This window comes from Heloderma suspectum, chromosome 1 (genome assembly GCF_057233095.1).
Source record: "Heloderma suspectum isolate Gila_16-S chromosome 1, 16-S_ref, whole genome shotgun sequence".
Lineage (NCBI taxonomy): Eukaryota > Metazoa > Chordata > Lepidosauria > Squamata > Helodermatidae > Heloderma > Heloderma suspectum.
This window is the reverse complement of record NC_139458.1, coordinates 279,964,920-279,989,897: the sequence shown is the minus strand read 5'-3', so window position 1 is coordinate 279,989,897 and position 24,978 is coordinate 279,964,920. Positions and strand designations below refer to the sequence as shown.

Sequence of the window (24,978 nt, the reverse complement as noted above, 5' to 3'; positions counted from 1 at the left end):
CTCATTATGTACGTATCAGTAAATATGCAGTGCTAGTAGTACTATAGGGCAGGGCCTTTGTGACTTTTTCAGGGCTCATCCACAGTTTTGGAGGAGAACATTGATGGTTGTTAGATATTATAAGACAGTAGCACATCAAGAACTGATGTTATCCTCTCCCTGACAGGACAGAGAGATAAAGAGTCTGCGTAGATGACAAGGGATCAAACTAGATGCTACTGGTGCTTCTGTGATTGGAGCTGCCCATTATATTTATTTCTTAATAAGCAGCTGGGGAAACCAGATGGTAGAAAAAAAAATCAGCAACTCCCCCAAAACACAGCATTAGAGCTGCTTCCACATTTATTAACAGAATTTAGTAGAGCAGAATAAAATTAATCAAAATTTCCATTTCCATCGAAGCAGCATATTGTTCTGAATTTTTTTTTTAAATCAAAATCCACTTTTCTTTCTTTGAATTTGCTGCATATTTATCCCCTGTAATCTCACTGGCACAACACTATCTTGTGCACAAGAATGATGAATTTTTTACATACCTTTAAGACTACAAAACCCAGTATGTTATACAACTATGACCAACAGCCTTAGATCTGAAAATGACTTTTTAAGGGTACAAAATCTAGGGGAGTGTACTGTGAAGGAAAATGCATGAACAAGATTGACTAAGGGCAGTATGTGGTGCTGCCAACTTTCCAGCTCTAAACACATGGCACTCACAGAGATGACCACTAGTGCAGCAGGAAAGTAGTGCTTGCCTAAGACATTACCGCTTCCGGAATGGGACAAATCATTAGAGCTCAATTTTACAACCTCCACTGACTTGTCTCATTTTGGAAACAGTAGTTCTTCTTTGTGGTCTCTGTGACTCACACATATGTACCTGCAGAGAACAATAGTTCAGAACATTCTAGAGCTAAACAGGTTTAAGCGGGAGTCCCACCCACTTTCACTGGTGCATGGCTCCTGCCTGCCTCTCAGTTCCTTTTTGTCCACTGCAGTGACTTGCAGCATTTGGAACATTCTCTTGTCTCATAATCTACAAAAATTCTACTGTCCCCTCCTGGGATGCAGAACAGAGTTCTTCTTATGGGAAAAAGCAACAACCTTCTTTGACCATCTTCCCGAAGATGTCAAAAACCTAGCAGTGTTACTCCAAACTGAAGCCCACAGGCTGTCACTCAGGCCGGAAAATCAGCACAGCCTGCCACATCGCTGACTGCAGCTCCAAGGCTATGGCAGCCACTGTCTCTCTGAGATGTCATGCTTGGCTCCTTATTGCAGGGCTACACCAAGAGGCTAGATCTAGAGTGGAGGACCTCTTGTTCAATATTAAGGTTCTTTCAGTGCATCTACAGATGATATCCTTGATCATGTTTACAAAATTAAAACATTCACCCAGAAGATGGGAATGGGAATCAAAATGCTCATCGGCCTGGGCCAACTGACCATATCCAATGGGCCATCTTGGAGCCAATCTGACTTGGGCCCAAACCAAGCTCCAAAACACTGTTCATACTCCTCCTTCCATTCTAGGAGACCTTTTTAGAGCAAATACCACCACCCTGCACAAGGCAACCCCCCCCCCTTGACCAGTCTAAATGTTCCTCAAGGGACTTGCCAACCTCTATCTGCCAGCCATCTCACCTGTTCTGGCCTGGAGTTTGCCAGTGGTGTTGGTTCTACTAGCAATCAATCCCTTAGTACCTGTGGCTATGGCTGACCTTAGGCTCCTTACAATGAAGGTGGCCTTTCTTGTTGCTATTACTTCAGCATGGAGAGTGAGTGAATTGTGCGCTCTAAGGCAAGACCAACTGTTCCTAATATTTAATAGGGATAAAGTAGTGCTATGCCTGGACTTCTCCTTTCTTCCAAATGAAGGAAAAGGAAAGGTTCCTCCTGTACAAGCATTACATTACTGTGCATTACTGACCCACTATGATACACGTAAGAGGGACACCACTTACGCGTTTTCATAGCAGACTATAGCAGGGTGGTTTGCCATTGCCTTCCCCAGTCGTGACTACCTTTCCCTCAGCAAGCTGGGTACTCATTTTACCAACCTCAGAAGGATGGAAGGCTGAGTCGACCTAAGCTGGCTACCTGAGACCTGGCTTCCGCTGGGATCGAACTCAGGTCGTGGGGATAGGGATGTCAGAGAATTCTGCCACGCATCTTGGTGAGGCCGAATACCAGTGCATTCGGCCCCCCGAACTCCCTGGCAGAACGGCCTGCCACCCCCCTGCCCCCCGCAGATCCCCCCCGGGACGAGACTCACCTGGGGCGGATCTTCCGGGTGGCGGTGGCTCCGGCAGCGGCTCCAGCAGTGGCTGCGGCAGCGGCGGCCAATCTTCCAACCGGCTGCCGCCACTGCCATTTCCAGGCAGGCTTGTGTAAAAAAAAAAAAAAAGACGTGATAGGCTACGTAAAGATTTACGTAGCCTATCATGGCTAGGTTTTTTAAAAAAGAAAAAAAGACGTGATAGGCTACATAAACTTACGTGATAGGTTTACGTAGTCTATCATGGTTGAGTAGGTTTAAAAAAAAATGCGTACGCAAATGGCGGCGGCTACGGCCACCGCCATTTGCGTTCCTTCTTTTTACCGTCTTAATCTACGTAAATATTTACGTAGACTATGATAACGAAAATAAAGGGGAACGCAAATAGTGTAGCGGGCGCTATTTGCATCCCCTTTTGATTTGCCGTTTTAGCCTACGTAAAAATTTACATAGGGTAAAACGATGAATGAAAAAGGGACGCAAATAGCACCCGCTATGCTATTTGCGTTCCCCTTTCTTTTCGCCGTCATAGTCTACGTAAATATTTACATAGATTAAGATGGCCAAAAAGAAGGAATGCAAATGGCGGCGGCTGTTGCCGCCGCCATTTGCGCACGCGGTTTGTTGTGGGGTTTTTTGTTGTTGTTTTTTACCCAGAGCCCTCCGCGGCTGGAAATCCAGCTGCGGACGGCTCTGGCCTGGCCGGGCCGGGTCTGGCCGGCTGCTCCGCGGAGCTGCCGCCGAGCACAGCTGGCCATTCGAGGATTCTGGGGGGAGGAACGGAGCGCCTCCCCCCCTGGCCAGGATTCCGGGGGGAGGGACGGAACGCTTCCCCCCCACCATCAACATAATCCGCGAAAGATAAGTCACTTTTGTACATCCCTACGTGGGGAGAGTTTCGGTTGCAATACTGCTGCCTACCACTCTGCGCCACATGAGGCTCTTCTTCCAAAGGTTGACTTGCAATTCCACTTATTTCAGGGTATCATGCTACCAACTTTCCTTCCTCAACCTACCTCCCCAGTGGAGGTCAAGCGTCATTCCCTAAATGTCATAAGGGCACTCTCATTCTATATGCATAGAACATCATGCATAGGAATGTTTATGGAACATTTTTAGGAACTTTAGGAACTCTATTTGTGTACTCATTTGCCACTTGGGACCCAAAAAGCATTGCCCTGTGTCATCACAATGCTTCATCAAATGGGTGGTTCCAGCCATACTTCTAGCCTATCAACTCACATGCCTACCAGCTCCCCAGAAGTACAGGGACACTCAACTAGAGCCATAATATCCTCTGCTACTTTCCTCAGAGGTATTTAACTTCCACAGCTTTTTGGAACAGTGACCTGGGCTCAGCCTTCTTCCTTCATCGAACATTACTGCCTTGGTATCAGAGCCAATGCAACTACTGGCAAAATGGCTCTTTCTTCGATTGTGACATCTCCCTCCTTCAGTAAGTCTATTGCTTTTCAGTCACCCATATCTGTGAGTCACAGAGACCATGAAGAAGAAGGACAGGTTTCTTACCTGTGGCTCTTTGAATGTTCATCTGTGAACTCACACAACCCACCCTCCTCATTGCTTCAATGCCTCACCTTCTTTAGTCCTCTGCTACAGTGGACTCAGAATTGAGTAGCAGGTGGGAGCTACACCTGGAGCATGCGCAGAGGAGGTGGGTGGGACTCTCACCTAAAACTCTGTTTAGCTCCAGAATGTTCCAAATGACTGTTCTGTGTAGGTGCATCACCCATATGTGTGAATTCACAGATGACCACTTGAAGATTATCCCAATAACTATCCCACTAATTATCACGCACACCTTCCTTGTGAGCTGCTATTGACTGAAGTTTTTAAAAATCTAGACATTAACTGCAAATACACATTTAGCACTACATGTCATTTGGCCCTGTTACAGGCCTCAAACCTATTAATACAGTAAGACTTCCAGGTACCATCCATTCCGGCTCTGTCTTCACCATCCAGCTGACTCTTACCGTAGCTGCTATCTATTAACTCTTCTCATGCTGCCTTCCTCAGAGTCTAGAGGCTATTGACCCCTATGGAGCCAGAGGGAATTGGCTCCATTTAGTCACTTGCATTTACTATTTGTTACGTTTGTATCTTGTCCTTCCTTCAAGAAGCTCAGAGCAGTGCTTTTGCCTCAAGAGAACGTTGTGAGGTGAATAAAACTGCGTCATGGTTCCTTGCTTAAGAGGTCACCCTGTTAGCTTCATGGCTGACAGAAAATGAATTTTTTCTGCTAATATACCAGCATAAAGGAGTACAACTACTACACTGCCTGATGTACAGTTTGTGAGATAGGGGGATCGTTGCTAGCTTTGTGAGTGAGTGAGGCAGAGAAGGGACTGGGAGCAGGAAAGTTAGACAGTTGTAGAATATTACTCATTATTGATCCTTTGATCCAGTTTAGCCAATTAGCACCTTTTCTTCCACACTATTGCCTCCCCTTGGCAAGCAGATTCCATTATGCTCTTCAGAGTTATGCTATAAATAACTCTGTGTGTGGAAAAGTGCCATATCTAAGCTGTGCTTTCCCTCTGGCATGTGCAAGAAAATGGCTTCATGTGAAGATTCTTCATTAGCCCTCTGGTAAAATGTTACACATTGCGACTAAAAAAGATGGGTCATGTTTGATGTCACTTAAAAGACAGCACAGGGAAATCCTCATTTGCACATTCAGCTCTTGGCGCAGCACTTGTCATCACATCCAGAAGAAAATGAAGAGGCTTCATTATGCAGCTCCAACAGTTCTTTAGCATTCATTACTGCTGCATCCTCCCTCCACAGGAGTGTGGAATGATGTGGACTGAAACTGCAGAGGCAATTCACCGAAGGATATGCACCACGCAAACTCCCACGCCACTTGGAGTGTTATGGTACCTTTTGGCTTAACCCGTTATAGACTTCTGTGCCTAGTGAATTTCTCCATGTTCCGTTTCTTAAATGGCTGACCAAAAGCAGCATAGGTTCAAATACAAATGCTGGTATCACATGGGTTTGGTCTTAAAATGGAAGCCACAACAAGAATAAATTGTTGTTGTTGTTGTTGTTGTTGCCATCAATATATACAGCACTCCTGCTCTGATGAATTTATAATCTAATTTTTGACAATAGCGGGAATAAGAGATAAAAGGTTGTGAAAAGTGAAAGAGGCATAGGTGCTTGGGGATGAGTAGGTGCAATTACATGTGCTTAGGCTTTGTTTGGGGGAAGGGGTGGTAGAATGGACCCCAAGAGTACCCTTCCTCGCCTTCAGTTGAAAGGGAACATAAGAGCTATCTAAACAATGGCATGAATAGAGGAAGCAAAGACTACATCAGGGGAACCTGAAGCAAAGAAAACACTTGATTACACAAAAGAGGCAATAAAGTCCACAATTAACCAGTGAAATATTCATTGTCAAAATAAGAATCACTCCTTGGAACTGTTCCCACTGAAATAATGAGCAAAGAAGTGGGAGCATTTATTAATCACAGAAGTTTTAATCAGCTTAGAAGATAAGCAAGTATTTAACATAATAGCCTACTTGATAACATTCCCCACAGTAATGAGTTTTCAGTGCTGTTTTGAGGGGGGTAGGGGGAGATGGTCTATTGAATAAATGTATAAAAATGCCATTAAGTCACAGATTTTAAAGTTCCATTAAAAGTATCCTTCAGCCCTCATCATCTCATTTAAACCTCTAATTTCCTCTCTGTGCCTCTGGCAATTCTCCCATTCAAGATGTTTCTCCCTTTTTTTTTTTACCTGCTGCATAAATGTAAATTTATAGGCCTTTTTGTTTTTAAACAAAACAAGGAAAAGATTTGATGAACTTATAATGTATTTATTATGCTCGTAAGATTAATATATACATCTCCTCTTGATTGATAGAGTATGTTTTTGTTTTTTAAAAAAAGGACTGCAGAGGCTTCCTTTGTGGAATTATTTTAGCAACTGTATTGAAAATACCTGATCCTACTTAACAATATTTTTAAAAGGCAGAGAAATGTCCACTTTCCAGAGTTTAGATGTCCTTTGAAATCTCCAGGTGTATTCCTACAAAGAGTTCTCATTGGGGACTGTCCTATTCAAATCAAATATTGTACTTCTATCATTTTCAAACTGCCCTCCCCAACCCCAAAATTCTGGTGTGCTACCCAAGATCTGCCATCCTTTCGGTAAATATTCTTAAGTGTCACACATACCTACCTACCTAAGTAAGCATTATGTATATCTGCAGAAATGACTTCATCAGAACAATTTGTTACTTGAACCAAAAAATTTGTATTTTCATGATAGTTGGCGTGAGTGGGTATCCAAACAGTCATCATTCTTAAGCAGGACCCATGCCTTGGCAAGAGCCAAGCCACCTGTATTCTCATAATGTTAACACCTTTAAAAAACAAACAAACCCAAAATGCCCTCATACCTGCAGTCTTAAAATGACAAGACCCACAACAAATGAAACATATACCTATGAAAATGTTGGGACCTTTTATTTTAATGGATGATACTATATTAATTAATCCTTAATTGGAACCTGGCAAATTTTCCATGGCTTCTTTTCAATATATCCCTTGTGGATTCTCTGCCTGATTCTACGTGATGCCATACAAAGGTTCAATATGTGCGCTGTGCAGCCAGGATGGACAAAAAGTAGTCCAGGATCTATAACTCACTGGGATGATTTGCATTAGATCAGCAAGGGTTTCTGATTCCCAAGCACTTAACAGTAACAAATAACAAAAAGCCTTTTTTTTTTCCTTACTAAACTATGCCATTAGAATTCTGTGTGCGTGCCAAGTAACAAGGGAAAGCTCTGATTTGTGCACATATACCTGCACCCTTAATAAGTGATGTAGTGAGCATATATTGGCTTGAATCTAGAGATGCACCAGCAGAAGTCATTCTGGTAGCCCATTCTGTGCCTCAACAAGGGTAGCATCAAAGTATTGCAAACATGCAACAGAAGAGGAGATTTAAGAAATTCCACCCAACCATTACATGGCAGTTTTGTACATGCTTTACTATGAAAATTAGTAAGCCTGCTCCATGTGTTCCAACAATACATATGCACTGTGTTCCCTAAGGAAAGATTTTAATTGAATCCACAGATCTATGCCAACGATACACTCTCCGTGAACACCGACTGCATGCCTTTCTACCGTTCATCCCCTGCATGCACCTCTGGTCACCAGGGAGTTCTTTGGGGAAACCTATCCGTCTTAAATCCAAGGCAACAGATTAACAGCCTCACCTCCTTCCTTGATGCATCTACTGTTTATGGCAGCACAACTGCAGTAGAGAACAAACTGAGGAATCTGACAAGCAAAGAAGGCCTCCTGAGAATAAACATGCACTATTTTGACAATGGCCGTGAATACCTTCCTTTTGTTGACCAAGTACCTTCTCCTTGTGCTCAGGAACCCAAAGCTGACAAAGCAGAAAGGATTGAATGCTTTATGGCAGGGGACACTAGGTCCAGTGAAGTTATTTCATTGGCAGCCATACATACACTGTGGTTGCGAGAGCACAATCGCCTGGCGAGGGCACTGAAGAAGCTTAACCCACACTGGAGTTCTGAAACCATCTATCAAGAGACGCGCAAAATTGTTGGTGCTCTGCATCAGGTAGGCCGATATTTTCTTACATGTTATTGAGCATCATCCCCTTTCATTTCGTCACTATCACTCTTTTCAAATAACAAAACATGTGACATAAACACACAGAGGAGTGGTTGAGATTGTGCCCCCCGGCTCAGCCCTCAGCCTACATGTGCTCCACTGACCGTGTGAACAAAGCCATGCATGTTAGCTATTTTTTTGCAAGTTCCCAGATTGCGTGCACTGAGCCTATGTGCATAGCATGTATAGAAATGTAATTAATAAATTATAAATAAAATAACCTGGGTTTACAAGTTCAAGGGAACACATGTAGGTTGGAGCCAGGGCCAGTGGGCACAATTCTACTCCATCCCTCCATGACGGGGTAGGCAACCATTTGGGCCATGGTCATATTTGCCCATTTAAGAAACTGCCGTGGGCACCATCACAAAATGGTTGCTGCAGGAAGCATGGCAAAGGACAAGTAACCTGCCCAAAAGACTAAATACAGGGCAGCAGTGGGGTCTGAGCCCCAACACACAAAACACTGTCTTCAAACCCAGATTTTCAGCACCAAGAGAAACCTATTTCACAGCAATCCCAGCTGCCAGTAAGAAAATGTGTTAAGGAAGGGGTAGAGGACCTTAGCAGATCCCAAGAAAGGTGTCTGGGAGCACACTGATGCCCATGGGTACCATTTTTCCTACCCGTCCTCTATGAGCATGCACTTTACATGTTAATTGAAAAGGGCTTATAATATACATAAACTTTGCAAGGTTTTAAAAGAATTGCCAATGATATTACTTCTTTTCAGCATGAGACTCTGGGCTGAATCACGACAAAGTCTTGGACCCACTGGAATCAGTGGGACAAGTACATTATGACTAACTAAAGTCCCATTGATTTCAATGGGTCTACTCTAAGTATGACTAAATCTGGATCCCACCCTCCATTCTGTGTTTCCAGTTTTTGGTACAAGATTCCCTGTTCTGAATCACCTTGATTTTTAGCATCCCTTTTTATATGATCAGAAACAATGTAGCTGAATGAATGCATGGAGGGGAACCAGGATCATGAACCTGCTCTCTCAGATCCCAGCCTCCATGGGCTCTGGGCTCATAGACCCTGCACATCATGTAATCAGCAGGCATATAGGCTCTCCCCATGCAAGCTGAAAGCCTTTCCTCCTTTATGCATTTAGTGTACATGGCTTCTTCCCATCTGGGGCCAAAAAAAAGTTCTTAGCTTTTTCAGGCCTTTCTTTTTTCCTCTTATTCCTTTCCTGCCACTTTCTATTGTCTCACTCAGCCACCATAAGAGTTTTATTTTGGTGAATGTCTCTTAGTAGTTCCACTTTACTGTACTTTTTGGGTACAGTTTGCTAAATTGCATGTTGTACGCAAATAACTACACTCCTTAAAAAGACATTTGAGATTTATGATGCACAAACTCTCTGCCTATAGAGGCCTTTAACCATATAAAGGAATTTATTCTGAAAAGAGAAATGAAAGAGTATAACAGTAGATTGCATAGAGCATGATCCACGCACATAGCATGCTCAGTGACAGTGTCTGTGTGCAGGGGAATCCTGCTTTTCCCTTTCCAGCTGCCCATATGTGCCTAGAAAATGAGTAACTTGCAAAGCATGATTTATTTATTTTTTAATAGAGCAGGGTCTGGTGGAAGGTAAATCTGGATCTCCTGGCAGATCTTTGGGTGGTTTGCAGTAGATCAGCAAGGATTTCTGACTCCAAATACTTTAACAATAGCATCAGTTAAATGACTCCCCACTCCAACTGCCATCCTAAATTATACCGCTAAAATGAAGAAAGCTTGGGGTGACAAGACAAGAATGGATTTTTGGGTGGGAGGACTGTGAGCTCTCTTCAGTTCTGGTACCCAGAACAAATTCCTTGGCTTGAAATTCTTTAATTCTTCAACCTGGTTTGCTCAATCACTGCAGCTTAAACAAACCACACTGGCTTATTTAAGCAAAAGCGCATGCCTGACATGTGGTGGGCATGATTTACCACCCTGGCACAGCTTGTCATGTCATCTGAATCTGTGCAGCATGGCTCGTTGGAGGGTTAAATAACAACAGCCCATGGTTGTTTAACCATCCAACAAGCCATGCCACCTGGGTTCAGACGACACGACAAGCTGCGCCTGGGTGGTAATGATTATTCAAATCGCACCCAGCATGTACCATGACTTAAACAAGCCACCATGGCTTATTTAAGTCACAGTGAACATGTGAACCAACCCTATGTATATGTCATTTACAGGCCCTAGTTGATGGATCTTAATGTTCTAGTAAAAAACAAAGTAGGTCCTGTAAGCTTGATGTATGCCCACTCCTATTACAGACCATCCTTTTCCATGTGCAGATTACATCTGTCAAGACAGCTGTATAGGAGCCTTCTAGGCTGACCTACATGTATAGGTTGTATCCAATGTTATTCTAACCTAAGTCCCATTCATTTCAGTGGGTCTACTTTAAGTAGAACTGACACTAAATACAGTCCACAATATCAGTACATAAGAAATTCATTCTCAAATATTTCCATGCTGGACATTTGGCTATTTTTATACCATGTATGTTTGGCATTCAACTTTTGGTAATAATTATTTACATATTGACATCATTACTACAAACAATTATTAAATGCTAAAAATGTGCAAGATAGTTAATTATGTGCAAGATTAATTCCCATTAATCTTGCACATTAATTATGTGCAAGATTAATTCCCATAATGGTAGTAGGTCCAATTTTGCTTTTCAGTAATATTTTGCTTATATCTTGTTCCTTAGTCAATTCATGGGGAGAATTTTTGTTGATTTCAGTAGAAACTTCTGTGCACAATGGTCAGGATCACGACCACCACCAACAACAATTTTTGATGTGAAAATGATATAAAAACTCCCAGCATTCCTGACCACTGGCCATGCTGGCAAGGGCTTCCAGGAGCTGAAGTCCAAAACATCTGGAGATCTACCATCTGCCCACCCCTGTACTACATTACATGGAATCTAAGCCATTGCCCAGTTTAGCAAGAAAATCTGGATCAGACTTCAATCTACAACTCAGTTAAGATAAAGAAGCAGGATTAGGGTAATTTAGGCAGCAATCCTATACTCATTTACCTAGGAGTAATTGAATTCAATGCGGCTTACATCTCAGTAGACACACGTAAGATCATATGATCCATCTCATTAAAAACAATAAATTGTTGTTGTTCAGTCGTTAAGTCGTGTCCGACTCTTCATGACCCCATGGACCACAGCACGCCAGGCCTTCCTGTCCTGCGCTCTCTCCCGGAGCGTGCTCAAGTCCATATTCATTGCGTCGGTGATGCTATCTAGCCATCTCATCCTCTGCTGTCCCCTTCTCCTTTTGCCTTCAGTCTTTCCCAGCATCAGGGTCTTTTCCAGAGAGTTTTCTCTTCGCATTAGGTGGCCAAAATATTTGAGCTTCAGCTTCATAGGGATGGACGAAAGTCCCTTACCTCATCCCGCAGCTTGCTTCGCGGTGGGGGGGAGGCGCTCCGTCCCTCCCCTTGAAATTCTGGGTGGGGGGGAGGCACCCCATCCCTCCCCACTGAAATTCTGACCAGGGGGGAGGTGTCCCATCCCTCCAGCAGAAATTCTGGCCGGGGGGGAGGCGCCCTGTCCCTCCGGCCGCGAATCCTGTCGTCCTGCCGGGATGCAAATGGCGGCGGCCGTCGCCGTCGCCGTTTGCGTCCCTGCAGTCAGCCGTGATAGGCTACGTAAATCCTTACGTAGCCTATCACGGCTGACTTTGGGGGGAAAAAAAGCGCGTACGCAAATGGCGGTGCCCGTGGGCGCTGCCATTTGCGTACGTGCTTCTTCTTTTTTTTTCCAAAGTCAGCCGTGATAGGCTACGTAAGGATTTACATAGCCTATCATGGTTTTTTTAAAAAATCTAGCTGTGATAGCCTACGTAGCCTATCACGTTTGCTTGTGTGTGTGTTTTTTTCACTTGGAAATGGCGGCGGTGGCAGCCGGTCGGAAGACTGGCCGCCGCCACCGCCAAACCGCCTCCGGGAGCCGCCAGCGCCAGGGACATTCGGGAAAGGTAATTCCCATTCCGGGGGGTGGCGGGGGGGTGGCGGACCGTTTCTCCACCAATTTTGGGGCGCTGAATGCGTTGGCATTTGGCCTCCCGGAGATTCGTGGAGAAATTCTCCGACATCCCTACTTCAGTATCTGTCCTTCCAATGAGCACTCAGGGTTGATTTCCTTTAGGATTGACTGATTTGACCTCCTTGCAGTCCAGGGGACTCGTACGAGTCTTCTCCAGCTCCACAGTTCGAAAGCATCAATAGTCCAGCTCTCACAGCCATACGTTACTACTGGGAAAACCATAGCTTTGATTAGACGGACCTTTGTCGGCAAGGTGATGTCTCTGCTTCTTACTATGCTGTCTAGGTTTGCCATAGCTTTCCTCCCAAGGAGCAAGCGTCTTTTAATTTCATAGCTACAGTCACTGTCTGCGGTAATCTTGGAGCCCAAGAAAATAAAATCTGTCACTGCTTCCATTTCTTCCCCTTCCATATGCCAGGAAGTGATGGGGCCAGATGCCATGATCTTCGTTTTTTTAATGTTGAGTTTCAAACCAGCTTTTGCACTCCCCTCTTTCACCCTCAACAAGAGGCTCTTGAGATCCTCTTCGCTTTTTGCCATTAGGGTTTTATCATCTGCATATCTGAGGTTGTTGATAATTCTCCTGGCAATCTTAATTCCAACCTGTGATTCATCCAACTTGGCGTTTCTCATGGTGTACTCTGCATATAAGTTAAATAAGCAGGGCAACAATATGCAGTCTTGTCGTACACCTTTCCCAATTTTGAACCACTCAGTTGTTCCATGTCTGGTTCTTACTGTTGCTTCTTGACCCTCATACAGGTTTCTCAGTAGACAGGTAAGGGGGTCTGGTACCCCCATCTCTTTAAGAATTTGCCACAGTTTGTTGTGATCCACACAATCCAAGGCTTTAGCGTAGTCAATGAAGCAGAAATAGACGTTTTTCTGGAATTCTCTTGCTTTCTCCATGAATGTTGGCGATTTGATCTCTAGTCCCTCTGCCTCTTCGAAACCCAGCTTGTACTTCTGGTAGTTCTCGGTTTGCATACTGCTGAAGCCTAGCTTGTAGGATTTTGAGCATAACCTTGCTGGTATGAGAAATGAGCACAATTGTACGGTAGTTTGAACACTCTTTGGCTTTGCCCTTCTTTGGAAGTGGAATGTGAACTGGCCTTTTCCACTCTTGTGGCCACTGCTGAGTGTTCCAAATTTGTTGTCATATTGAGTGCAGCACTTTAACAGCATCATCTTTTAGGATTTTAAATAGCTCAGCTGGAATACTGTCATCTCCACTAGCTTTGTTGTTACTAATGCTTCCTAAGGCCCACTTGACTTCACTTTCTAGGATGTCCGGCTCAAGTTCAGTGAGTGCACTATCATGGCTATCAGGGACATTCAGATCTTTCCTGTATAGTTCTTCTGTGTATTCTTGCCACCTCTTCTTAATCTCATCTGCTTCTGTTAGGTCCCTGCCTTCTTTGTCCTTTGTCATGCCCGTCTTTGCACAAAACGTTCCCTTGAGATCTCCGATTTTCTTGAAGAGATCTCTAGTCTTTCCCATTCTATTATTTTCCTCGATTTCTTTGCATTGTTCATTTAAGAAGGCCTTCTTGTCTCTCCTTGCTATTCTCTGGAACTCTGCATTCAGTTGGATATATCTTCCCCTTTCTCCCTTGCTTTTCACTTCCCTTCTTTCCTTAGCTACTTGTAAAGCCTCATCAGACAGCCACTTGGCTTTCTTGCATTTCTTTTTCTTTGGGATGGATTGAGTTGCTGCCTCCTGAACAATGTTACGGACCTCCGTCCATAGTTCCTCAGGCACTCTGTCTATCAGGTCTAATCCCTGAAATCTATTCCTCACCTCCACTGTATATTCATAAGGGATATGATTTAGGTCATACCTGAACGGTTTAGTGGTTTTCCCGACGTTCTTCAATTTCAGCCGAAATGTTGCAAGAAGCAGCTCATGATCTGAGCCACAGTCAGCTGCAGGTCTTGTTTTGACTGACTGTATAGAGCTTCTCCATCTTTGGCTGCAAAGGACAGAATCAATCTGATTTCGATATTGACTATCTGGTGATGTCCATGTGTAGAGTCGCCTCTTGTGCTGTTGGAAAAGAGTGTTTGCTATGATCAGCGTGTTCTCTTGGCAAAACTCTATTAGCCTTTGTCCTGCTTCATTTTGTACACCAAGGCCATGCTTGCCTGTTATCCCGGTGATTGCTTGACTTCCTACTTTAGCATTCCAATCCCCTATGATGAAGAGGATATCTTTTTTTGGTGTTAGTTCTAGAAGGTGTTGTAGGTCTTCATAGAACCGATCAACCTCAGCTTCTTCAGCATCAGTGGTTGGGGCATAGACTTGAATTACTGTGATGTTGAATGGTTTGCCTTGGATTCGTACTGAGACCATTCTATCGTTTTTAAGATTGTATCCCAGTACTGCTTTTCCCACCTTTTTTTTTTACTATGAGTGCTACTCCATTTCTTCTAAGGGATTCTTGCCCACAGTAGTAGATATGATGGTCACCTGAATTAAATTCACCCACGCTTGTCCATTTTAGTTCGCTGATTCCCAAGATGTCGATGTTCAATCTTGCCATCTCATGTTTAACCACCACCAGCTTACCCTGATTCATTGATCTGACAATCCAGGTTCCTAAACAATATTGTTCTTTACAGCATTGGATATTCTTTTCACCAATAACAAAAACAATAAATACACCATATCAAACTTAAAGCTCAGTTCTCTGCCTCAGTTCTTCTAAACAGGGTTGACCATTTGTTATATAATTCTATGGTAGCTTCCATTATGGCTGCCGTGAAGAAGCTATTGGAAACATCACCACAGAGTGGTTGTAATGTGAAAGATGGTGTTCATGTGATATATGTGATCCTTACTATGAGTGGATGTCATATGTTATGACTGAATAAGATACTTCTACAAGATAGCCATACCATAAGAATTGGTCCTAACTGAACTGCACCAATACATTGAGAAGAAATTGCATAGCAAGACAGTTACAAGTCCCACCTTTTCTAATTTACAGTTAGCTATAGAAAAAAGTTAGATTCATTAGGCTTTGACAGGCTTCTCGTGGAAAATTATTGCTATACGTGCTTATCCACATTGATCCAATTATACTAATACATTGCTCTGAAGGACTAGTGCTGGAAATCTTGGGAAGAAATGTGCTACGGATACTCAAACTTGTCCTAGGCATTTCCAAGTCAAGTGGGTAGGGGGATGATAGAAGTCTCCTGTAGAGATACTGCAGTAATGCTTAAGCCTGGCAGTGGTGGCTTAGTGGTTAAGACACTGAATTGCAGACCGGAAGGTCGGCAGGACAGCAGTTTGAGACCCGAGTCCTGCATGCCGGAGTGAGCTCCTGTCTTCAGTCCCAGCTCCTGCCAACCTAGCAGTTCGAAAGCAAGAAATTGCAAGAAGATAAATAGGTACCGCTTCGGCAGGAAAGGTAACAGCGTTCCGTGCACCTCGGTGTTCAGTCATGCCAGCCACATGACCACGGAAGCATCTTCAGACAGCGTTGGCTCTTCGGCTTAGAAATAGAGATGAGCACCACCCCTAGAGTTGGACATGACTGATTGGGGACACCTTTACCTTTTTTACACATGTATTAGAATGAGGTGGTACATAAGAACATGCAAACATAAAGAGAGCCCTGTTGGATCAGACCAAGGGTTCATCTTGTCCAGCATTCTGTTCACACAGTGGCCAACCAGCTGCTCACGGAAAACCCCCAAGTGGGACATGGGTGCAAGAACACCCTCCCGCTCATGTTCCCCAGCAACTGGTGCACAAAGGCACCTGCCTCTGATACTGGCGGTAGCATATAGCCATCAAGACTAGGAGCCATTGATAGCCTGATCCTCCATTAATTTGTCCAATCCCTTTTAAAGCCATCCAAACTGACGGCCATCGCTATATCTTGTGAAAGTTAATTCCATAGTTTGACTATGCACTGTGTGAAGAAGTACTTCCTTTTATCTGTCCTGAATCTCCCACCAATCATCTGACCCCCATTCAGTAGAGATAATCCTAATCTTAGGGTGTCTCTACATTTAGCAACCCCCCCCCCCAACACATCCTTTCCGGAGCTTCCTGCTTTCGGTTTCTTTGCAAGATTAGGAAGGGCTTCTTTACACAGCACCACATGGTCTGAACTGAGGGAGTCCCTTCCTCCATCCCTGGCATGTGTGCAAAGGAGGGGGGGGGAGTCTTATTTTTGTAGCTTAACTTCTGCTGTACTTTTTTCTCACAGCCCCCAGGAAACCTCTGACTTACTTCTGAGTAGACATAAAATGTAAAATTCTGCTGTAAGTCTGCAACGCTTGGCACACTTATGTGGCCGTAAGCCACACTGAACTCAATGGGACTTACTTCTGAGTAGACATAAGATCACCCTGTAAGTCTGCAACCCTCGGCACATTTACTTGGGAGTAAGCCCCATTGAACTTAATAGGGTGCTCTGAAGCAACAGAGGACGTTGCTTCTGAGCTTGGTGGGGTGGGGGATCAAATGTGTCTCCCTTCATTGCAGGGAGACATTTTACTAGGGGTGCACGAAAGCCACTTACCTGGTCTCGCAGCTTGCTTCGCGGTGGGGGGGAGGCACTTCGCTGCTCCCCCCGAAGTTCAGGCCGGGGGGGGGAGGCTTCCCGCCTCGCCCGGCCGAAATTAAGGCTGGGGGGGGAGGCTTCCCGCCTCGCCCGGCCGAAATTCAGGCCGGGTAGGAGGCGCCTCGCCTCGCCCGGCCGCGAAATAAAAAGTTAAAAAAAAAAACCAATGCCCCCGTGATAGGCTACGTGACAATTAACGTAGCCTATCACGGCTAGATCTGCAAAGTCAGCCGTGATAGGCTACGTTAATAGTCACGTAGCCTATCACGGGTGACTTTAAAAAAAAAAGAAAAGCGCGTACGCAAATGGCGGCCCCCATAGGGAGCCGCCATTCGCGTTCCTTATTTGGTCGCTGTAGTCTACGTAAATCTTTACGTAGACTACGGCGAAAATAAGGGAAACGCAAATAGCGTTGCCCTTATTTTCGCCGTAGTCTACGTAAAGATTTACGTAGACTACAGCGACCAAATAAGGAACGCGAATGGCGGCTCCCTATGGGGGCCGCCATTTGCGTACGTGCTTTTTTTTTTTTAAGTCACCCGTGATAGGCTACGTGACGATTTACGTAGCCTATCACAGCTGACTTTGCAAATCTAGCCATGATAGGCTACGTTAATCGTCACGTAGCCTATCACAGGGGCGTTTTTTTGTTTTTTTTTACTTTTATTGGAATGGCGGCAGCGGCAGCCGGTCAAAAGACCAGCTGCCGTCTCTGCCCCTGTCGAAGACCTGCCGAACCGCCGCTGGGACCCGCCGCCAGGAGGGACATTCGGGAAACGTAAGTCCCATCCCGGGGGGGGCGGGGGGCAGGGGGGGCGGAGAATTTCTCCCCGAAACTACTTTGGGGGGCTGAATACGTTGGCACTCGGCCCCCCGAAGTTTCAGGGAGAAATTCTCCCCCATCCCTACATTTTACCCTCTTCTGCCTCCAACTGAGAAATGCGGAGGCAAGAGTCGCAATCAGCAGGCGATTCTTGCCCTTGGGCCTGTCAAATCTGCTTGGGTCTCCTTCCATGCAACCCCGCTCCCATCCTCAATATCCTCATCATCCTGACCACACCCCCAACAACTGAAAACAAATTCCCACAGTAGGCAAACACAGTGCTTTCTTCTGCTATTGGAGAATTTCACAGGGAGGTTATGGCGCTCCTCTTCCGTGGGCTGGGAAAAATACAACATTTTTTTGCATTTGGGGAAAATACGAGATAGGCTGGGGGAAATTGCAGGAGGCACCTTGGACATTAACAGCATCATGTAAAGAGCCCGCAAACTTTCAAGAGAGAGCTATCTCAATAGCAGGATAAAAGCTCTGTGTGATGAACCCCTCTAAAGCAGTAGAGGGAGAGGACAGTGCCACTTCCGACTGCAAGGAAGACATTTCATCAGAGGTGGAGAACCTGTAACCTGCCAGAAGTTGTTGGACTGCAGCTCCCATCACCACTGACCTTTGGGCATGCTGGCTGAGACTGATGGGAGTTGGGGTCCAAAATAGCTGGTGGGCCACGAGTACTTTGCTCCATCCCAATGTGAAAAGCTCCTTGCTAATAAAAAACAAACAGCACTTCAAAAAGAAAGGTTCTAGTCCAGCCTGATTCTTAGTGCTATAGTTTTTCTACCTGTAGGTAGTTTTTCTACCTGTTGTTGTTTTTGATTTTTTTTACAGAGAGGCGCATTTGAGCACATGACCTGCACCTGCAGTCTGAAACAGTAGTCCATTCTATCACCTCAGAACTCTAACAGCTCATTCTGGGGCATTTGGAGATGAGGCCTCATTCATACAAGGCACAGGAACAGACAGATCAATAAAAGTAAAGCAGTGGGCAAACTGACATGTGGTGACCTGACAGAGCTTCCGGGTCCCCATGGTTAGAGCACCATGAGAAGGAAACAAAACAAGAGCAACCCCCCACACACACTTAGAAAAAAGAACGAGACTGTTCTATCGGCTCCCTTTATTTAGAGAAATTGGTGCAGAGGAATGTTCTGTGCCCGGGTCTCCTCATCCAGCCACGGCACACAAGATATAGGACATGTTCACATGTCATGCTAAGCTACCCTGAAAGGAAGCCACGGTGGGAGGATGGCTCACCCCTTACTCCTGACAGACAATCACCTGCACAGCAGCTTCCCCTGGCTTATTTCTCCTTCAGTTCTTCTCAGTACTCCAGGATGCTGCTGGCACATATCCTAGGGGCCTTTGTGGCAGAAACCCTCATTTCCTACATCAGCACCCTTTCTGCAATTGGTCCACTGGGGTTACTGGCTGACTCAATTTTTTTCCCCCCTGCCATGAAATTTGCAGAAATGTTCCCTCTGTTCCACTGCTCTGCCATGAATTTTGCATAATTTTTGCGATCTCACTCATTGCTCTGTACCCCTCATGTACATCTAACAGCTAGCAGTGGAGACCAGTGGAGGGGAAATGACAAATGTGACTGGCAGCTGCAGGAAAGAAGAGAAGGCACTTTGAGGGTGTGTGAGCTTACTTCAGTGTAATGTGAAGCACCCTTTAAAAATAAAAGGTGTTCACTAGGAAGGGAAGCTCCGAAATGAAGGTGAAATTTACAAGGCATTGATCTGATTATATTTTGTTTCAAGCAGGAAGGGTGGGGGGAACTGAAAGCAGCTGGTGGTTGAAGGAGAGAAGGTGCTTCCCTTACACTACAGTAAGAACACCTCCCCCCTAAAGCACTTCCCCTGTTTGCTATTTAGCTAAGCATACGCATGTCACCCTCTTGTCAATGTCCTTGTAAATTTCATCCTCCATTCATTTCTTCCTCCATTTCACCACTTGCTGGCCAGTAATCTAGCCTCCTGACAACCAGTGGAAAAATTGCCCTGCAGGGTTCAGACGTCACACTAAGCCACCCTGAAAACAAGCCTACATAAACAACCCTACTATAAGCCATAGGTCCTCAGGGTGGCTTATTTGCGCAAAACTACCCACAGTGGTAAAACCATTCTGGGTTCGGACATCAGGCTAAGCCGCTCTGCACCACCCATAATAACAACCCACTGTCCCATACTGTGTTGTGCAAATCCAGTCATAGGTTGAGGGAGTCAGGTAGGAATCTTTGTCTTCCCAAGCAACAACCTGTATTTCCAAGAATGTTTTATGTTACACTTTGTGAACGTGTCCCCAGATGCAGATATTTTGGCGGCTAGAATTCTGAAGAGGAATATGATGACCCTTAATGGAAGACACAGTTGCAGCAAAAATAATTTCTGCACCTTCTCTCAACCTAAGTTATTCTCTTCGTGAAGCAGTTCACATTTATGTGTGAGCAGCTAGGATACAAAAAAAAAAATAAAAATAAAAATTGCACACTTCATTTAATCTTAATGAAGATCTCTTAACCAGCCTGAACATTAGTCTTCCTTATAGCTTCCTCGCACGCACTGTGCAAGTCCCTCTGTCTGAAATGTGCTGTTTGCTTTATAATAATTGCCTGGAAAGGCTCAAAATGGCTTTTTGGCACTAGTTAGCAGAATACAAGTCTGGGAGGAAAAAAAACATGCACACCAAACTTCTGGGCACTCAAATGTTAGTGGCTTGGAATCAGATACTTCATGCACTTAAACAAAATAATTTCCAAAAGGCATTTTCTGTGTATGACTCTGGGCTACTCATCATCTGTCTGAGTATCGCAGATTAATGTGATCAGCCTGTGGCACATTAGAAATGCTTTGGAGTGGATCTAGTCAGTTCAGGGACACATATTCCATCTATATATGCAGCACTCAGCTACTTAGAATATAGAATATTACAGCAAAAGCATCTGCAGCCTCTAGAGCTGAGGGTGCCCAAGCATTTCCACTCTAAATAATTCTTTCCAAGCAACTATAACCTTGGGAAAAAGTCACTCAGGAAGCTGAAAATGTAAAAAGTTAAAGCACAAATATACCAAATATACCAAAAAGGAAGAAGAAGTGGGGGTTAGATACCTTAGCTAATTTTTATATACTACTATACTAGTAAGAAAGTTTAGAAGCAAATATTTATAGAAATGTTAAACAAAGATGTAGATGCTTTGAGGAAAGAGGGAGTAATGAAAATGCTATTTATTTTTGTCCTCTAGGAAAATATTGTTAGCAAGGGATTTATACACCAAAGTGGTTTTTCCATCCATTCACTCACTTGTAACAACCTCGTGAAGGATATAGATAATATCATTATTTTTCAGATGGAGAAATTAAAATAGAAAGATAGCATGTGCTCAGGTCTCTCAGGACCACATCCACTTAGATATTTCCCATGCTCATAGACTGATGTCGTAGTAGCTGCACTAAAACACAAAGGTGAGAAAAGCAGTATAGTGTCACTCTTTTGGGGAATGTGCCATCCATGCTTGCTTGTGATATGCACCTCTACATACAACTAGACCTATTCTTCATGTGTGGGGAGTAAACCCCCCAGGAACAATGGATGATTGGCAGTGGAGTAGTGGTAAATTCTGAAGTACAGGAGTTTATCATGACATAACTGTGCCCCGAAGGAAAGCCCAGCAATGCAGGCAACTGTGTTGATGTGTGTGTGTGTGTGTGTGTGTGTTTATTTGTTCATTTTATTGTATTTGTAGCCCACTTTTCTACAAAAATGGCCCTCGAGGTGACACTCAAGGTGGCTTATACACATGCACACATATACACCCCTCAAAGAGCAGCAGTACATAACATAATACCCAGTTTCTTAGGATCAGCTGACAGTCATAATCCTTTGTGTTTTAGTGCAACTACAACATCAGTCTATCAGCATGGGAAATATCTAAGTGGACATGGTCCTGAGAGACCTGAGCACAATTGGCAAAGGGTAATGTAGGAATTAGCATGTTGGACTTTGGCTGAAGTTACCTGAGACTGGGTAAAAAAAGGGAAAGAGAGGGACACAACATGTCCCCAATCAGTGTAAGACAACCAGCTCAAGATTTTGCAGGAGTTTCTTTTTTCCAGCACCAGGGAGAAACATTATAGAAGTCAAGAAGCCAGTTCTAGCAGTTTTTATCTCCATCACAGTAGGTCTTTTGTAAAGCTAATGAGTCTTAATTGCCCATTCAAGACCATGCCACCCCAAAATACTTTATATTACAACAGGGATCCCTCACAACAATTTGTTATTGCTGGGAAAATCCTTTTCTTCCCAGATGTGAGGATTGCAGCTAAACTCAGGGGGAACAGAGAAATCTGAGGAGGGTGGGAGATGACATAATTGTCCCTGCTAATGAAAAAAATTAAATCCTGTTGCTTCAACTCTGCGAGCCCTGGCTCCACTACAGCACTGATGATTGCGGAATGTGGTCTGGTGCTAGGGGAGCCTTTTCCCTCTGAACCTCCTAGTATATTCCTGCTGGAGGACTGATTGCTATCAGTCTTGTAGAGATGGCCCAGAAACTAGCATCATTCGCCAAATTAATGGGAGAACAGCATGTGTAACTTTGGTCTATAGAGTATAGTGGAGCATTCCCAGTGAAGGGAACCAAAGTCAATAAGGTATAAAACCACAGCCAAGTTACTGAAGCTACTCCCAGAGGGAAGGAGAGGGAGAGCGGAAGACTGGCAACAAGTCTTTTAGGTTTTCCCTAAAAAGTAGCCTACAAATCCTTTAAAAAATAGAATAAATATTAAGTGAAGAGCAGCTGCACTACTGCACCTGGGCAAAAGAGAGAGAGAGGGAGAGGCAGATTGTTTAGCCTTAATCTGCTGAGAGGATGAGAGCAAGGATGAGTGAGGAGAATCCGTAGTGCAGCAGTACAGAACCTCTGACCAAGGATCCCCATTTGGCTCCCTCTGGGTGTCCTCAGATGGCCATGCCCCCTTCCTCTTGCCCCACCCACTTTCCCCCAATCACTAGTTGTTGGGTGGTTTCCTGGCTTTTGTGCAACTTTTTCTCCATTCTAGAAGGTTTAAATGCCCCTCCAAAGCCTTCGTTACTGGAATATGCTGGCAATTTGGCCACACCCTCTTTGCCATTGACGATACCCCCCACTGGAATGCGGCCCCCGAGAGCTTCTCCAAAACTGAATTTGGCACTTGGACTGAAAGAGGTTCGATGTCCCTGCCTTAGTGGCAGGGTAAAAAACAGAAAGACAGTGAAAGCAGCATACCTAATCCACAGTAGGCCCACTGGACAGAAGCATGGGGGTTGAGATGCAAAGATGGGGGTGCTCAGCCAGGAGCTGCAAGAGAGAGGGCAACATGGATGCCAACAAGACTACTCTCCCAGAAGCACACTTAGTCCAAGGTCCAAAAGCAGTTACAGTATTAGGAAACAAAAAGCAAGGTGCCAGCTAAAAGAGGTTTAGATGAACAAAAGAGGTGAAGATGTCAGGCCCACTCTCTGAAAAGGAGATAGTAGATGCTGGGAGGGTGTGTTTGATGCTGGCTAGAAAGTCTCAAAAGAAGTCAGGGCTCTTGGTATTTTCAGTAGGGATGTACAAAACACTTACCTTGCTCCGTTCCAGCACATCCGCGGTGGGGGGGAGGCGCTCCGTCACTCCCCCCGGAATCCTCCCCGGCTGGCTCCGCTCTGCAGCAACTCTGCGGAGCCACCGGCCAAGGCCGGCCGCAGCTGGAATTCTGGCCGCTGCTGGGCTGCTGTGGCCGCAAATGGCGGCCGTTACGCCGGCCACCATTTGCGTGGCTGCCAAGCCGTGATAGGCTATGTAAGTATTTATGTAGCCTATCACGACAAAAGGCAGCCATGCAAATGGCAGCTGCTACGCCATTTGCGTGGCTGCCTTTCTTCGTGATAGGCTACGTAAATACTTACGTAGCCTATTACAGCAAAGAGCAGGGGCGCAAATGGCGTAGCAGCAAATGGCGTAACAGTATTTACGTAGCCTACCACAAAGAAAGGCAGCCACGCAAATGGCAGCTGCTATGATGGCCACCATTTGCAGCCGCAGCAGCCCAGCAGTGGCTTGGGAGACCAGCCGGAGCCGCCGCCGCTGCCGCATCTGCCACCACCGCCGCTGCCGCCACATCCGCCGCTGCATCCGCCACTAGGTACACTCCGTCCTGGGGGGATTCCGCAGGGTGGCGGGGGGGAGGCTGTTCCGCCATGGATTCCAGGGGGGCAGATTCTTTAGAATCCGGCCTCTCTGGAGTCCATGGCGGAATTCTCTGACATCCCTAATTTTCAGTAAATGAGTGGCAGGTTGTTGCCCTGGTTGTATGGCTTTTGCATGTCCAAGGGTTCCATAGCCCAAAGCATACACTTAGCAGTTAGGACTTCCTTTCTCCTATTTTACTAGAAGCTGGGGCCCAGCATCCTTGTCCTTGGTTGCCAACCCTTGCCAGCTTGGCCACTATGGAGTGACTAGATGGAAGCTGAGACACAAAGTAGGGTGGCCATATGTCCTACTTTACAGAGGACAGTCCTCTATTTGAAGGCTTCCAGTCCAAATCTGAATTAAAGATAAAGAACCATCAGAAGGAAGAGCAGCCAGGGGCCTTGGAACTGCCCATCAGCAGTGAGCACCTGGACAGCAGACTGAGCAGGCAGGCAGGATGTCACCTGGTCACAGTTTTCCCCACTATGGTGAGATGAGATTTATTGTATTTTGATTTAAATTATATAGTAATTATCTCTAAATTTAGCACATGTAAATTGTATGGAAATTGGAATCATCTTTTGTCCTCTTTTTTGGAGATGCATGTCCTCTTTTTTTGGTGATGCCATAGTAGACATCATGAAAATGGGAGTATGGGGACAAAATGGAGGCAACAGTGCTGATCCTGCTATTCTCCTTGTCTTTTGCTGGGGATCAATTGGCACAGTTGTCATGTAGCTTGCTACACATGGATTCCTGAGGAGACATGACATGAATGACTCTGCACTCTCTCCCAGCCTTAATTTCTTCAGTCTGTAAAAAGAAGAATATAATACCCCTGCATTTTGTTTTGCTTTTAGCATTATTTCTGAGATAAGTCCATAATCCCTCTCACTTCTTGTTATGAATCTTCCATGTGTTTATGAATGTCTAATCCCCATTGATTTCCATGGTATGTACACAGAGATAAGTACAAATCTTTATTATTTAAAGCCAAAGGCCATCACAATTTCAAGTTAAAATAACAATTAAAATATATGAGTAAGAACCCCCCCCCAAAAAAAAACCAAGAAAAAACCCCAGATAAAATACATTACAGTAAGAATACAAAGGAGGAGAATTAAAATATTTATAATAAAACAAGAAAATGACACTTGCCCCCAGGACAATACCGTAGGCACAAGCCTTCCCCTAAGATTGGCTAGTAAGAGCAGTTAAATGCCTTGCCCTCAGCTTCCTAGCCGCACAAGCAAATTTGGCAACCTGTAGCGTAAACATAGATAAATAACATTGAGCT

General features: G+C 44.7%; 1 protein-coding gene across 1 annotated transcript in view; it reads left to right on the top strand.

Annotated features, from left to right (window-relative positions):
• The window catches only part of TPO (thyroid peroxidase), a 70,843-nt gene that overhangs the window by 12,666 nt on the left and 33,199 nt on the right, over positions 1–24,978 (top strand). The window contains exon 5 of the mRNA XM_084826731.1: positions 7,399–7,914. Within this exon, the coding sequence (XP_084682857.1) occupies positions 7,399–7,914 (516 nt within the window). The remainder of the gene's footprint in view (positions 1–7,398; positions 7,915–24,978) is intronic.